Raw genomic sequence first — 16,056 nt, forward strand, 5'->3', positions numbered from 1 at the left:
GAAAGAGAAGAAAATAAGCACTGAAAACATAATCACATAAGCCTTATTTCCACAGAAAACCAAGCTAAATTTGGATAAAGAAGCAAGAACAACAGAGAAAATTATGGTAAATCTTGAACATAGTGTTTAAGTTTAGTGTCTAAATTTTGTAGGCAACATTCACCGTATTTTAGAGACCAACTGTTGGTACCTCTGCTTCGCGTTCTGCTCCGGCTTCTGCTCCGGTCTCGATCCCGGTCCCGCAATCTCTCTTTGCTCCAGCTTCTACTTCGACTCCTGCTGTAGCTCCGACTCCTCCCTCTTCTTCTGTTGTAGCGATCCCTATAGGAATCTCTTCTGGGAGGATTTCGGTCATAATCTCTCTTACGAGAACGTTCATCTTTTTTCCTTTCATCACGGCTTCTAAACATGTAATTTTGTAAGTTAATCACAAGCACTATGAAGCCATAATTTAAAACCTTAACTACCTCAAGAAACGGCAATGGAAAATTAGAGAAAAGCTACAAATGGAATCTAACTATGGCCCTTCTTTTCTTCTCAGAAGACTTCAAAATTCTTTTATTAGGTTTATGCACTTTACTTTTATCATACATAAGATTTTTTTAAGAGTATGTAAAATTCTGTTTCTGCCCAATACTGCACCTTCTCCAAACTGGAAACACCAAACAGGTAACAGTTACTGAAGGAAAGACTTCTAAATCAAAATTACTACAATTCAATCTCAATACCAAGCAGAGTGAGAGTGTTGTAATATAAACCACAAATCTAACATGAAAATGAATCATAAAACTAAAATGTGATAGTTGTGCACAACTCAAGAGACCGTTTACACTGTCACCTACATATTCGCCATTTAACTACATATGCATAAAAGCAATAAAAGTCTTATTTTTAGGCTTATTAGGTGACCATACAAAAAGAAAATATTTAATTTAGCAACACTATAAAAATCCAAATCCATCTGATTACTGATCTATTACAAGAGGTTAAGCAAAATTTATTACCTGGTATCTCTGTAGCGAGAACTTGACTGAGGAGGGCTATGATTTAATCTTCTAGAAAACTTTTTCTCTCGCTCTTCTTCTTTAACTATCTGAATTTCAAGTATATACATTAGGTCAAAACATAAGTACACTATAATGGAGACTTCTGCACAATCAAATAAAACCAAAAAACTCAAAATGCTGAGCAAAGTCAGCAGTAACATTGAACTGAAACAACATTTTTGCATCTAATGCAATTAGAGAATCTTTGCAACATATTAGATTTCTATTTCTAGGAATATTCAAAGCATGGCTTGGGAGAAAATAAAATAGAGTAAGCAATCCTTGTTGTGCTGCACTGAAAATACATCTGCTTTTGCTACAGGCAGACAAAAATCCGTACTAAGGTGCAGTGACAGATCTTGGAAGACATGAATATTCAATGATTGACACAGCAAGGTCTTGTCTTCATCAGCAGGTTAGCTGGTCCAGATCATGGTTAAACACTTTCAGACAGCCAAACCTAGGCTGCTGTTGAAAAGGACAAACCTACTCTTCTGGCTCAAAGAACAACATAAACACTTGTGTTGGAATAAGGATGTTAACGTGGATCAAGCATCTGGAGGAATAAGGACTGCCATTTGGAACGGCAGCCTGGATTTATGCCAAATTAAAGGGCAATATATTGACAACAGCAATCCTGAGCAAAGAACTCATGTAGGTTGTACTGCAACTCCTACACAACTCAAGAACTTTATTTACATTGGTCTGGTCAGAACCACTTTGGTTTACCTTTGAAGCAACCACTTATGTTTAGAAAAACTGTGCAGCAGTACTCAACATACTAGGCACAAATCTTCTGACATATTTTAACAATGTAGTGTAAGATTTGGGACTATTATTAATGAACATGAAGTTGAACCACATAAGCAAACTATAGGAATGAGGAAAAAAGACATACATTGAAAATAAAATCAATGCCTACCTCTTCTTTTTTTGTCTCTTTTTCTTGGTGCTGAAAAAATTCTACTTTCAGGCTTCCTGATGATGGCTGTTCTGGTGGAGGTAGATAGCTTTTTGTATTCACAGCATCAAACAGTTTTTCCACAAATATCTGAGTTTCTAAAAGTAAAGAGTGTACAAATACCCATTATTCAAAACTTCAGTTAACATATGATTTCAAAATAAATAAATTTTTAAATATCCCAAAAATCAGCATTCACCAGGAAGTTAAAACAACAAAGAGTATTTCATACTCTGCTGTTAATTATATATTGTAAAAGGACATTTACAGAAACATGTCAATAATGACAATGTTTCACAAAGGTTTTCAATCCCTGAATTATTTAATGTCTCTTAATAAAGCATCTGGAAGAATATTTCTGGAATATATACAAAGCTCAATACTTCTAATTCTGGCAATAACTCTTAACATCCATAATTTTCTTCTAGGAATATCAATAGACACAAAACATATACCTAATATATACATATTGTGCTATACACCTCTTTTTTAAAACAAATTACTTCATGAAAATTTAATTATATACTTGAAATTAACAAAGCTAATAAAGATGCAAATGCATGATTTTATGGTAGAAGATTAGTCGAATGAATTAAACAAGACAGACTTTTCACTCAAGCTTAATAGTTATGACAAAGACCATACCCTTCTGAAGAAATACATCCAGCTGATCAACACACAATGCCTTCAGCTCCTTTTCACTTTTATCCTTCTTTACCAAAGCCAGAACATACTTAGCTAGGGCAGATGGATCTGCATCACATCTGCAAATAGATTAATTAAAAAAAAAAAAAAATTAAGCAATTAAATTACAGAAGTTAATGTCTGAAACCAGTATGACCAATGCATACAGAGGACCAAAACATTTCCTACCAAAGTAACTGAAAAACACTCAGTGGATTTATTTTTTAAGAGAGAGTCCAGATACGTAAGATTGCTAAGTACTACCTTTCTTTTCAAGAGAAGCAATTGCCTAGGGTATTTCCAAACAGTATTGCATGGAGCACCTCACAGCAAACTAGAACAAACTACTTAGAATTAAACAGCCTCAACTGCCTAATAGTCTTTAAAACAATTACAAATACAACAAACACTTCAATAATTTCCCAGTAATACTGAGTGACTGGTAAGAGGGAAAAGTCAATCCACCTAATTGTAAATGAAGACAGTGATACAGCAGAAGTGATCTATGCTATAAAAAAATTCATACTCTCAGAGGGACTCTTTCTCTTAAATATATTACTACCTACATATGAACACCATAAAAAGCAGATTAACTGAAAAATCTTAATTTTGAAAGCCTAAGGAAAAAGTATTGATATGATATTATCACAGAAATCTCCATAAAAGGTACACAGACAATGAAGGGAAATTTAGGGGATCGTTATCTATTTTAGACATCTAAATTCAATCTCAAATTAAGTATGGAGCACTTGAGTGTAGAAGCTGATGGTCTCCTTCACATCAACAAAGAACTTAAAACGCAGTAAGCTGTATATCCACATTAAGTAGAACATTATTTAATATAACTGATATAATTTTATTACAATGTTTCACGAATTGTAATCTACAATGAACTTTGTAATGTTATTATAGAGTAAAACCTGTCAAAGCAAGCAAGAATACTGCAGAAAACCATTCCATGCGTCATAATTCAAAGCCAGTAATTAATGAAATGGTGAGACCCTGGCTTATCAGGCAGAACAACAGCATTTTCTTAAACCATTTAATCCCATTATTTAGCATAAATCAAAGGAAGACCTCAAACCCCACAAAACCAGGCAGGATTTAACACACGTACACTGGTCGTTGATACAGACAGCTAGCTTGTTTGGGCCGTGATCGAAGTTAATACTAGGGTTTTAAAGAACTACAAAAAGAGGGAAAAAATTGCGCTGATGTATCCTAACTGTATGTTCTCTCTAATTAAAAAAAAAAGAGAAATAAGTAAAATTACAGGGAGTTGTAATTAATATGACTATCACACAAATACTGTTGCAGCATAAAAGTCCACTAGTCACAACGAAGGAATAAACCAAGAGTTCCCAATTTCTTCCACATTAAAAAAAATGAAATATCAACACTGAAGCTTAATTATAAATTGTAATGTTGATCATTTAAATGAAATGTATTTTAGACACTGGGCCAAAGAACCCAAATCTATGACCATATCATGCTACCTAATTCCTCTCCCGAAAGAAACAATGTATCTTCTGCACAGCAAGCAACATCCTCTATGCAAACATCCACTAAGCAAAGGAAACAGATCTGTCAGCATCCATCCTCAGATCTTCTGGATAGCCTGGCCCCACCACAGAGCGCTGTGAAGTTAAAGGTCAGAGCTTCAAACGTAACTCAGCATCCTCTAGAAAGCAAGCAATAGCAGAATTTCATGCTGTAAAAGCAACTTGAGCTGCTAGGGGATGCACTACAGTATTCTGTATTAGTATGCATTATTTATAGATACAGCAGATGAGAGTTTACAATTGGTCTACATCCCAAAAGAACCTGCACACACTAACCAACAAAATGCAAATATACACTGTTAATTGAAAAATGGACTGCACACTGTTTGAAAATTCTTCAGAAATGTTTTCCTTTGACTATCACATCTGGTTTGCCCCTGTTCAGATTTAACAATTCTTCATCCAGAAGAAAATGCTGTCCAAGCACCAAGACATCTTGGAAGCAGGCACGCGACCTCCTACAGTGAGAGCGGTTGGACTGCACCGTCTCTTTTAGGCTGCTAGCACCTCAAGCACATCATCCAAGCAGATTATCTGAAAGCCCGATGTTGAACAGTGTTCATCACAGGCTGCGATGAGGGCTCTTGTCCAGTACAGCCCCCAGGAGGCCCTAAGGCCACCATTTTATAACTTCTCAATGCTTGAATTTGAAAAAAAAATTTTTTTTTTACTGTTTCTTCATGCAACTTCAATGTCACTACAGGAGATTTTCAGTCCTCTCCCAGTTTCAAGTTGAATCATGCCTTGGAAAAGTAGTGTGCTATTTTCCTATTATCTATCTATAGTCACAACAGGAAAACAATTTTGGGAGGAGGGGACAATTTTCACATGATAATCCTCAATTTTTTTCTTCTCCTTTATATTCTCCACAAAAATCAGATAAAACATTACAAGCTGTATTTTTCTATTTCAGTTTCCACAAATTTGGTTCTCATCTGATAATAAGAATAGTCAGCTGTCACTGTTCAAACCTGCTACAACTGATTCAAATCATGACACACGTGCACTCAAAATTTAGTGGGGGGAAAAAAAAACCTCCAAGAGTCAGTCTAGAAGGTAAAAACCCACCGCTGTTAGCTACTGCAATGTACTTTAATTCTCCAGCTCCTACATTAGTGTTAGACAACAAACTCATATTCAGTTTAAAGTAATTCCTCTCTCATGTGCAGGGCAGAAAATGGAAAATCTTCTCTGGAAAGCCACCTGGACTCCAAAAGGTGTAACAAAAAAATCCCAAACAGAACCCCAAAACCCAAACAAAAAAATAAAAACTGTGTAAAAATAACAAACTATTAGTGCTTTCACCCCTCCCCATCATGACAATTTTGGAAATCTTAGTAATATTGTCCACCCCAGAATGACCTCAGAAATTGAATCCACCCACCCAACTCCAAGATATTCTCAAGAAAATATTTTCAATAAAAAAGTACATAAATGTACTTTTCATTTCCAAAACACAGAATCATTTTCTCCTGTGGCACTGTCTTAGCATTTATCACTCTGTATGCAATACAATCACATATGAACAATGCAAAACAATTGTACTAAACTTTATTATTATTATTCAATATGTAAGTGTAGAAATTCCCCTGCACACAACGGGAAACACTTACACGATTTCAAGTTAAAACTCTGTATTTATTTTGGCTATTCCACAAGTACTATTTTTTGAGAAATAATAACAAACAAATTACTTTACATTGATGCTAATTAAGCAATAATTAATACAATGCATTTTGTGGCAGTGAGATGGAAAAAAGTTTTTGTAAATTGACAGTATGATTTTATATGATTTCTTTTCACTTTTTAAACTGCAAATAATCTTTACACAGCCAAAGGCTGATTTCTTTTTTTATGTACTGACTTGAAACAGAAGACTCCTCTTCCGTACCTGTTGTTCAAAGCTTGAAAAAACCCACAAACTGACCTCTTTTCTCCACACTATTGTGAGGACCATGCTTAGATTTAACAAGGTTATAATCTGATCTTTTACTGCTTTTCATACTGTGATAAAATGTTTTGCCTTTTTTTTTTAAAGATGATGCTAAAATTAAATTGCTAGCAACCTGAAGTGGTGGAATAACTGGTCTCACAAAGTAAAAAAGAAACTTAAACTTTACAGAAGTGTGAATACAGGAGGTCTGCCTGAAAATTTCTGTTCTTTACAGCTATTAGAGTTCTGGATATTATTGTTAATGATCCTCTTTGGGGGAGAGCTGCCTTTTTTAGAGCAATTCCTTTCTCCTTTTTCATTCAAACTGAATTCTGAAATGTTGTGTATAAATTCTCCATCCTTTGGTTTAGTCAGAATCTGCTAGTTTGGAATACAGGGGCCTTGAGTTTTTCTGATACACAAATTCTTATGTTCCCTAGTTTCACAGCATTTTCTTACAGCATAGCAGTCTTTGTATATGAATAACATGCAATATCCTTGCTATATCTTTGTTGTGCACACATGGATATTTGACTCTTCGTGAGCTAGCTTTATCTGTTTTTCTAAACCTCTCTGTCTTGTATTTTATGCTCTTATAATCAACATTGTTTTATTACGTGATGTCACTTTAAAGAAAACAGGAAAGGCACTCATGTGGATAGCAGCAAAATACACTGTGTCGCACAAGGACTTATCATACAGTATGTATCATGATATATTCTTGCAGATCATAAGATTAAAAGAGAAAGGTCCTTAACTGACAGTTTAGAAAAAAGAGAAAAAAACAGAGTACCACCTACACATTTCAAATAGCCTAAGATGCATTCAAAATTATTTTTAATTTTATATTTCATTTTTAGTGTTCACTGAACAATACACATTTTCAATTGTTAGATACAGGTTCAATATGGTGAGCATAAATGGACTCTCTGCATTAAAAGCATGACAAAGTTTAGACATAACTTCATTCTTATGCTAAAATTTGACTACTAGAAAAACGTTCACATGCATTGAAACGTGTAAAACAACATTTCTCAACTTTGAATTCCGTATCTACATCCCCTCAACTTTTTGTAGGCATGACCTGCAAGCAGTAATAAGCATCATCAATCACATAAATTTCTCCTCCTGTTTTCTCTTTCATGTTTTCTTTAACAAACAAGAACCAGTTGGCACAAGTAATCCGAACTCATTTCCACTGCAGTGAGTACATCCCAATTAAACACCACAGCATGTTTTCTTACACCCACTTTCTGAATATATGATCCTAACTAGTAATGCTAAATGCTTTTACCTCTACTAATGCTTTATTGCAGTCTGTACGCTATCAGTCAGAGAATATGCAGTGTCTACTGCTCTATATCAAACAAGGGAGAACGCTCTTGCAGTCCTGGTTTAATAAACAGTATTTAATACACAAGCATAGATGGAAAAATTCTCTTGCTACAGCTCTACGTGTTCTTCAGGGAATGATCTGGATACCTCCAACTGCTAACCATCAGAGAAAAGCCTCAAAAAGGAAAGTAACACCCAATGAAATATTTTGTTCGATTGTAGGAGCAAGTGTTTACAATTGCAACCAACCTCAAAGAAAAGTTCAAAACCCTTTGCTTCTGATCTCATCCAGTTTTGCAGTCATTATTTGAAATTATCATTTCAAATGAAATTATCATTAACCCAAACTGTAAAAAAGCAGAAGAGGAAAGCTAAAGCTGCCAGAGTAAATCTAAGCCTTAAATATATACAGTACTTTTTAAATAATGAATGTTTCAGAATAGGAGAGTAATTTGGCTGGACTCACTTCTCCATAAAGTCTTTTTTTTATTATTATTTTAATATTTTGCAATTCATTAAACATCACCCAATGTATCCATTTCCAATACTCCAATATTTACATCTTAAAATATAAAATACTGAGTATGTTCTGAAACTCCACTTAGACTTTTATCATCATGATGCAATTACAGGCATCAGCCTTAACTTACAAATGCAGTGGATGTGGAATATATATTAAAGTTGTCGGAGCTGTACGTGCAAAATCCCTTATTAACAGAGCTTATACTGACTTAGAAAGACTTTGCCAAAATAGCTAGAAGTAATTGAAAAAGGTAGATAAACTAAACCAGCACAATACCTTTGTGCATAAATCATGCAGAAGAGCCATTTTAAAAGATATTGAATATAAGCATACAGTAAATATCTCTCAAGACTTAAGAGAGAATAAACATAAACTTTGAAAACAGTGTGCTGAAGACATACTTTTGCCAGGTTAGTGCCTAAGAATGTGTTTAAGTATCAGTACAAAAATCTATATTCAAATGAAAGACAAAATGTGCTGTTTATTGGAGTATTTTTTATGTAAAAAGTATCAAAAGGGAATGCAGATCTGAAAGTCTCTGTTGGACTATATATTCCACTATCAATCGAGAATTTGGGGCACGTCTCCCCAACAGGGCCCTGAACTCTCCACCCAGCAAATATCCAATCCAATGCCACTAGGACTCCTCTTCGAATACTCGCACAGACAGCGGAAAAAAAACCACCTGATGAATTCTTAAACCAAAAGAAGGAGGACGAAATGCAAAGAATTAAAAAATGGCAGGCAGACTCAAGAATTATAGTTGTGAAGTTGATAATACACCTGAAAAATTCACATATTTAAATAGCTTATTAACATTGCCTATCCTACCCCAGTCTAACTTCCTCGAATAACATTTTCCAACATGGCAAAGCACAGAATGAGTAAAGATACATATTCTAGGTTTCCTACATACATACCAAGCTGAAGCCTTTTAAGGTATTAACTAATTAGCTTGAGGAAAGGTCTGAAATATCTAAATCCAGGTATTTTCCTCTCAGAAAAACCCAACTCTCCAGTGCTACAAAGTTCCTCACATTGGAATTCATCATTTAAGTCAGTTCTCAATAACTGAAGTAGCCACTTTGAACTGGAGCCTTAAAAGAGTAATTATTTCTGGTTATTTTTTAAAAAGTAGTATCTACAGTATTTGGTGCATACCTGCTACTACGGTGTTATAGTAAACATTACAGAAATCAGTTTAACAAGAGGATAACACTTTATTTTGATAAAAATCTCACTGGCATGGCAAAACAAACTGCTGCTCAAATTTTATAGTTACTAGACAATTCCTCAACCATTGCACAGAAAATCAATTTGATTTTTAAAGTTTTTGGGCAATATAACTTAATTCACACTTTTCTACATGCCTCTTCTATGGGCAAGAAATCTCGTATTCCAAAGTCTATGCTCTGGTGAAAATGTTTGGGAATTTGCATACATCTTCCAAAGGGACATATACATACGTAGTATTTAACTATAGGGTACACAAGCTTTTTACCATTGGGGGAGGGGGTGTGGGGTGGTGGAAAATTCCCATGCTGAAGCTGTCAAACTGTAATCTGACAGTTTTCACAAAATGAACATGGTTACTCACTGAGGCGGAAAAAAGTGGGCTTGAGGAAGGGAGAGGAGTAAACCAGTGAGGACAGAAAAGAAACTTCCATAGTTTCCTTGTAACAAAAACACTACTTGTTCATTTCAGATACATTTCATCACCTTTATTTCAAGCTAAGGTCAAGACCCTTAATCTAGACTTCATTTTGGACACAGCTAGTGGGTACACACTACTTTAAGATGGTAGAAGAAACTACATGAGGGGTTTTTTCCTTAATTTTTCAAAATGAATGTATAGACCAAAAACGTGTTGCAAGTCCTGAAACTAGTTCCTTGACAAATTTAAACTACTACAATACATTGAAACCACAACAGCATGTCTGGAGTCCTCCAGGCAGTGAATGGTCTTTCTGTAAAGGAAATAATGTGTAGGTGCATGTTATTTGCTGTACTACTGAAAATCTACAACCTAAATTTCAGAGCCTAGTTTTGTTGCCTAAGGATTAACATTTATACTTCTCTAGAATACTGCTCAGTTCTTGACATTAACCAAGGTGGACATGGTCACTTCTGAAGGCTGAGAGACATGCTTTGTATTTGCAGGGCTGAGTGGGTGCAGAAAAACATACACTGCATATTGGGCAGAGCAGCTATCCAAATTAGGCATTTGTACCATTCTGTTGTATTGCTACTAAAAAAAAAAAACCCAAACTGTAAAAAGCTACAGTGTGCAATAAGTAAAATGAATGACAGACTCATTCAGCAAGATCCAACTTTTATCTTGAGACACTACTGTAGACAAGAAGGACCACTCTTACAATGCTTGCTTTCATTAACTCTTTAACAGTACTTAAAGTAACAGAAATACATTGAGGAATGCAACAGCCTCCAATGTTGTTACATAAGTCACTGATGTTATTACAATAGTTCTAAGTTATCATGATACCCAGATCTGACATGTTCATACAGCTGCAACCAGTAACTGGCAGCTTAAAATGTCACTTCTAGATTCAAGACAGCCCTCATGAGGCAGAACAGCTGTCAGCTTCCTGGCTGTCCAACACACATCCAATGCAGAAAGCAAAAATCATCACAGAGTCTCTATGACTTGCAATACAGCCAAGGGGTTCCATGTCACTGCTGATGTTCAGCGTAAGAACAAGCAAGGTTTCCTGTAACAGGAACAATTTTCTTCTCTTTATTTTCTGCTTTCAACTATACCTTATAACATCACTATTTTGATTCTATCACAGTATTTTCACACAGAAGCTTAGCAGTATCAGCACTCTAAGTTAGGAACCTCAATTTCTCAAATACAGCAGCTCTCCATGAGTCATGTGAACAAACTACCAAGTTTCATAACAGATGTAGAAGAGTACCTTCACTAGTGTTAAGAGAGCGACATACCAATGACATGTATTTGTGCTTTATTTATCTTAGTTATAAATAGCTTAATGTAAAATGTTAACAGAGCACCTGAAATGAAGAGAATCATCCATTGCTTTTGAACTTCTTAGGAAGTTTCATGGGAAAACCCTGATGGGCCGATGAGCATTACTGGTAGGATGATGTGTCACACGTATGTGGAAAGGAAAGCCAAAGTTTTTCATTCTAACTTATTTATATTCTTTCAGTATCTTGGCTTATTAGTGTATTCCTTACATAACTGTTAAACCTTTTTTACTCACTACCTTTCTTAAGTAACTAGGTGAAGATAACTAACCAGTAACCTATTAACAATTAAGCAAAGATCCAAACAGCCAAAAAATACAATGAAATTTAACAAAGAAAGGTTGAAGAGCATGGCAAACAAAAACAGAACAAGTGAAAGCATAACTGAACACCAGAGCATACTGACTTGCCATAAAATACTCCAACAATAAATATACTTGAAATATTCTTTAAACAATTTGGATTTTATTCCCTCTGACATAAGTAGTTACACCACCATGATAACTTACAGAATTAACCAACGCAAAAACGCTTTCAATTATTAAGATATGCCTAAATACTGTATAAACATTGTTTTAGATATTTTTCCGTCTTCCTGGCAAGTTTGCTTTAGTACCTGAACAAACCTTCACAAAAATGTAAATACAGCAAAGGTGAAAAAATTAGATATGAGAGCCTTAATCAAGTTCTAAGTATAATTCAGCAGGCCCGCAGAAGCTTTTAATTAAGTTTATTTTACACAAAGTAATTAAAAACAAGAGAATTTTCCACTGTAAAGAATTAGGGCAAGAGGGAGAACATTACAATGTCTCACAAGGCAGAACGTCGAGTGCAGCATTAGTACAAAAGCTAATTTTTTCAAAGGTTTCAAACAAATTTAAGACAAAAAATGAAAAAACATCCCTACTTGGAACTTTGCCAAGCCAGATCCTTATATTCCAGCAAGGATTATATACACAGTTTATATAGGATCTGGAATGGACTTGCAGAAAAGAAATCCATCGCAACAGATATGGCTCAGTGGGGACCTTGTTACAGAAATTAGAAGTGGTAAGACATAAGGTTATATTCCAACTTTAACATTATTTTCAAACACTTTACAGGAGCCATGCCAGGGACAAGAAGCGTTGTGTAACACTAGAAACTAAGCATTCTGCTGTTTGCAAGCAATGAAGACGACTGTTGACAAATGCCTTCTTTACAGAGCTGACTAGAGTTGAACATAGAAGATAGTTCCAGTTAAACACAGAGCAGCCACAGCACAAAAAAATGCTCTTGCCACTTTGTTTTTCACTGGTACTACATTCACATAGCTGTACCTGTAACAGTTCTGTGTGCATATTTAGTAATTCTCTGTACACCAAACTGAGCTGCTCAAAGAGCTATTTCCAAAACCACAAAAGCAGGCTCTCTTTGGAGAGCTGTAGAAAGTTAATACAGAACTATCACCCTTCAAGGAGAGTCAGACTGTGTAAATGGTCCAGGATGGTAGCATTTGCAGTTTCTACCTCACTGCAACACAATCAAACTTAGATAAGCAGTGTTTGTATGGAGGACCACCAATGCTTTGCCAAAGGCATTAGAGCAGTCCAAAACAGACAAATAAAAACCCCAATAATCCACCACAAACAAAAAATTCCAAAATTTAAATCCTCCATCATCCCTCTCCTCCAAACATTCTTCTCTATGAACAGTGTTTCACCATGTTTCACGTTTCACCATGTGAAAGCAATCCAATAACCAAATGATGTCCAGTCCATACAATCATACGACACACTTGTTTCATTACACTAAAAAGCTACCACTCTTGCTAATGCTTTAAAATAGTTTAAAGATAAAACTTCATGAGAAAATGAAAAAATCTTTATGGACATTGCTATCTTCTAGTTCTGAAACATTATGTTTCAGTAGTACACATGTTATGGCCTTTGGAACAAGCTATACATCCTGATCAAAAACTGCTCACTACTTGGAAATGGACAACTTGGAAAATAAAGCACGTTCTAACTACTCAGTTCTAGATAACTAGCACATAAATATAGATCTATATATATGTGTATAAACTTTATTTACATATCTTCTTAAATGCACTTCTCCCCTTAAAACTACTGAGACAACAGCTCAATAATGATCTAATACAGCAGTGTCTTCCTTAGTCTAGTTAGGAAATTCAGCTGCCTATCTCGTGGTTCTTTCAGAAATCTTTAGCTGCAAGATAAAAAACAGCTGGCACTTTTTTTTTTTTTGTTTCATTAAAAGGAAAAGACAAATCAAAAATTATTTTCAGGCTCTGGTAACACCTCCAGCCATCCAGCACTAAGGACCTCATTGTACTAGTACTGCAGCAACAGCAGTTACTTCTTTAGAACTAACTTCTTTAGAGGTAACTGCACACTAAAATTTTCATACAGCCAGAAGCTATGGCTGTAGGCACACATTTCAGATAGCTGAGATCAGAAGCAGCTCCAAGAGTATTTGACTGCTAGAAAACGACAATACTTCTCCACTAATTCCAACATTTATTGAAATAATGCAGTTACATAGGACACTGCACAAAACTGAATGACAGTTGAATTTGACAGTCCCTGATGGTTTGTTTCCTCCCAAAGCTAAAAATTCAGAGAACTCAACGTCCTCCAGGTCAGCAGTTCTCTACCCCACAACACAGTTTTCCAGTATGAGAATCACATCTGAACTGCTCACACAACACATTTAACTTTACAGAGACATGTTGGTCCTTTTAGTGCTAAGAAGCAGAAAATTGCACTGATCACAAAAGCTGAAAAATCCAATTTCACACCCTTTAACTGTTGACCACCACCAGCAGAAATCACAGTTGCAATATTCAAACAAATACAGAAACATGGAACAACCTGAGTTTCTTAGTAGAATAAGTAGTTACCACTACACACCACTAATGAATGGAGCTTGAGGGGAAAGACTGAGGAATCATACTGACCTCTAGTTAAATAGTATCTGACAAACTTTCAATACTTTTTATATTGTGAACAGGAAACTTTTAACATTCACTGGTGATTAAGTTAAGCTTCAGTTAAGCTTCAGCTCCTGATGCATAATACTCAAGAAAGAGCAGAAAAACTGTATAAACAAATTTTGGGATACAGATCTGCAAAACCCAAAGAACCTAATGTATTTACTCAATAAAGTCAGCTGAAGCCCTCCTGTAAAGGCCACTAGTGGACTTCCAGTTTCAGATTTCACAGAATTTAAAAATTCTCCTTGTAAACTGTTTGAAGTTAACATATCAATCTCCAGCTGCTAACCAACTGAGAGATAAGTGTGTATGATTTATCATTTCAAATTATCAACAGGTATTTTGGAAATAACAAGATTTTCCAAAGTTAAATACTGTCTGTTCCAGTCCTCTTGGCCAGGACACTCTAAATACTGATCTCAAACTACTGATTGCTATTAACAGAATATTCATGTAAGAAAGTATCCAGAGACTAACAGGGAGCATTCTGCACCAAACAAGTAGCTGGATCCATTACCACAGAACACAATGTGCTCTGTTATTCTAATATTACCTTACCAATATGCTCTGTTATTCTAATATTACCTTTTGACCTAAGAGAAAAATTAATTCACCTTCCCAAAACTACACTTGTACAAGATTATTTTTTTTTCAAATTAGGGAAAAAAAAAAAAGAATCCTATCATAGTCTTAAGGGTCAAATTTTTTATATAAAGGCATTCAGCATAATTTGCTGCAGGTCTAATTCAAAGTCCACTGAAACTCAGTTCCAGACTCATCTATCCCAGAGCAGTTTAGATTAGGCCCTATGGAAAAAAAAAAAAAAACCACCACCCACCACACCCACCCCTCTCAAAACACAAGTGAAGTTCTCCTAAAAACATCCCAGCATTTTGTAACTTTTTCAAGTTATTTCAGCATAACTCGTACAAACTATACATGTACATACACACACTTAACTAATGGCTACGGAAGCCATAAAGCAGACTTTTTTTCCTTCCCCATTTGATAGCATCAGAGTAAAACTGACAGCAGCCAAACACCTCAGAAGAAAAGTTAATAGCAGAATTAACTTCTAAATTCTAGTTCAACTGACTCAAAGCAAGCTCCAGCAATTTAATTCAGGCATGTTAAAATGGTGTTTCAGAATGACATGTCAAGCGCATGCTTTGATCTAAAACGTTTAGAGACACCATACTTGCAGGACATGAAACCTTTAAAACCAAGTTCACAACTCAGTTCCACTAAAATATCATTCCGAGAAGGAAGACATGGACTATTTGCAAAAGAGCCCCAATCGCTCACATGAATGCTATGCTCAGAGGCCAAGCAGGTATGCACAAATAAGCAAATTATTCTCTGGGGCTCCTACTCCCAAGCGTTCTACTGATGCAATTTTTATTCGGGGGGAGGGAAACAAGGCAACGTCAAATATTCAAAACAACTAAGAACGACGTGCGACGATTCTATGTAAAATGCTACTGTTAAGATCCCAGGATCCTGGAAAACGTCCCAATGGCACCCGAGGTCTCTCTCAGACAAGGCGGCAGGCCTTGGTTGTTAACCTGGCCTCTACGGCGGCTGAGAGCTGGGAACGACGAGCTGCACAGGCAGACACATTATCCCCCGCTTACCCTGCGCTACAAAGGGAAAGACGAACGCGGTCGCTAGGGGGGGAAGCTGCATCCTCCCGAGAAAGACGGTCCTACCGCCCGCCCAGCCGAGGACGGCGCCCGGAGAGCGGGAGAACGACGCAGCCCCACACGGAAAACGTCCAGGGGAGAAGGGCGCTAGGAGGGCATCTCCCGGGATGCCCTCCCGGGCCTCTCCGGCACAGCGTTTCCCTCCCTTGAGGATCCCCGTCTATTCCAAAAGAAGGTTTATTTTGGAGGGAGCGGGAGAGAGAGGAAGGGTCGCGGCTACTCACATGGGCTCCAAGGTTTTGCTGAGCCAGGATTTCAGCGCCTCGAAGTTTTCTATGATCATTTTAACCACCATCCAGAGCGGC

At 36.2% G+C, this 16,056-nt stretch overlaps 1 protein-coding gene across 1 annotated transcript in view; it reads right to left on the reverse strand.

Annotated features, from left to right (window-relative positions):
- Window positions 1–16,050, reverse strand: part of RBM26 (RNA binding motif protein 26) — a gene marked incomplete at its 3' end in the record, with an annotated part of 33,981 nt that extends 17,931 nt beyond the window's left edge. Inside the window, exons 1-5 of the mRNA XM_009695936.1 lie at window positions 15,976–16,050; window positions 2,653–2,771; window positions 1,969–2,105; window positions 1,005–1,093; window positions 191–402 (exon numbers count right to left, since the gene is read on the reverse strand). Coding sequence (XP_009694238.1) covers window positions 191–402; window positions 1,005–1,093; window positions 1,969–2,105; window positions 2,653–2,771; window positions 15,976–16,046 — 628 coding nt within the window. The remainder of the gene's footprint in view (window positions 1–190; window positions 403–1,004; window positions 1,094–1,968; window positions 2,106–2,652; window positions 2,772–15,975) is intronic.
- Window positions 16,051–16,056: the final 6 nt, after the last annotated feature.

Source organism: Cariama cristata, unplaced genomic scaffold, assembly GCF_000690535.1.
Source record: "Cariama cristata isolate BGI_N322 unplaced genomic scaffold, ASM69053v1 scaffold6402, whole genome shotgun sequence".
NCBI classification, from domain to species: domain Eukaryota; kingdom Metazoa; phylum Chordata; class Aves; order Cariamiformes; family Cariamidae; genus Cariama; species Cariama cristata.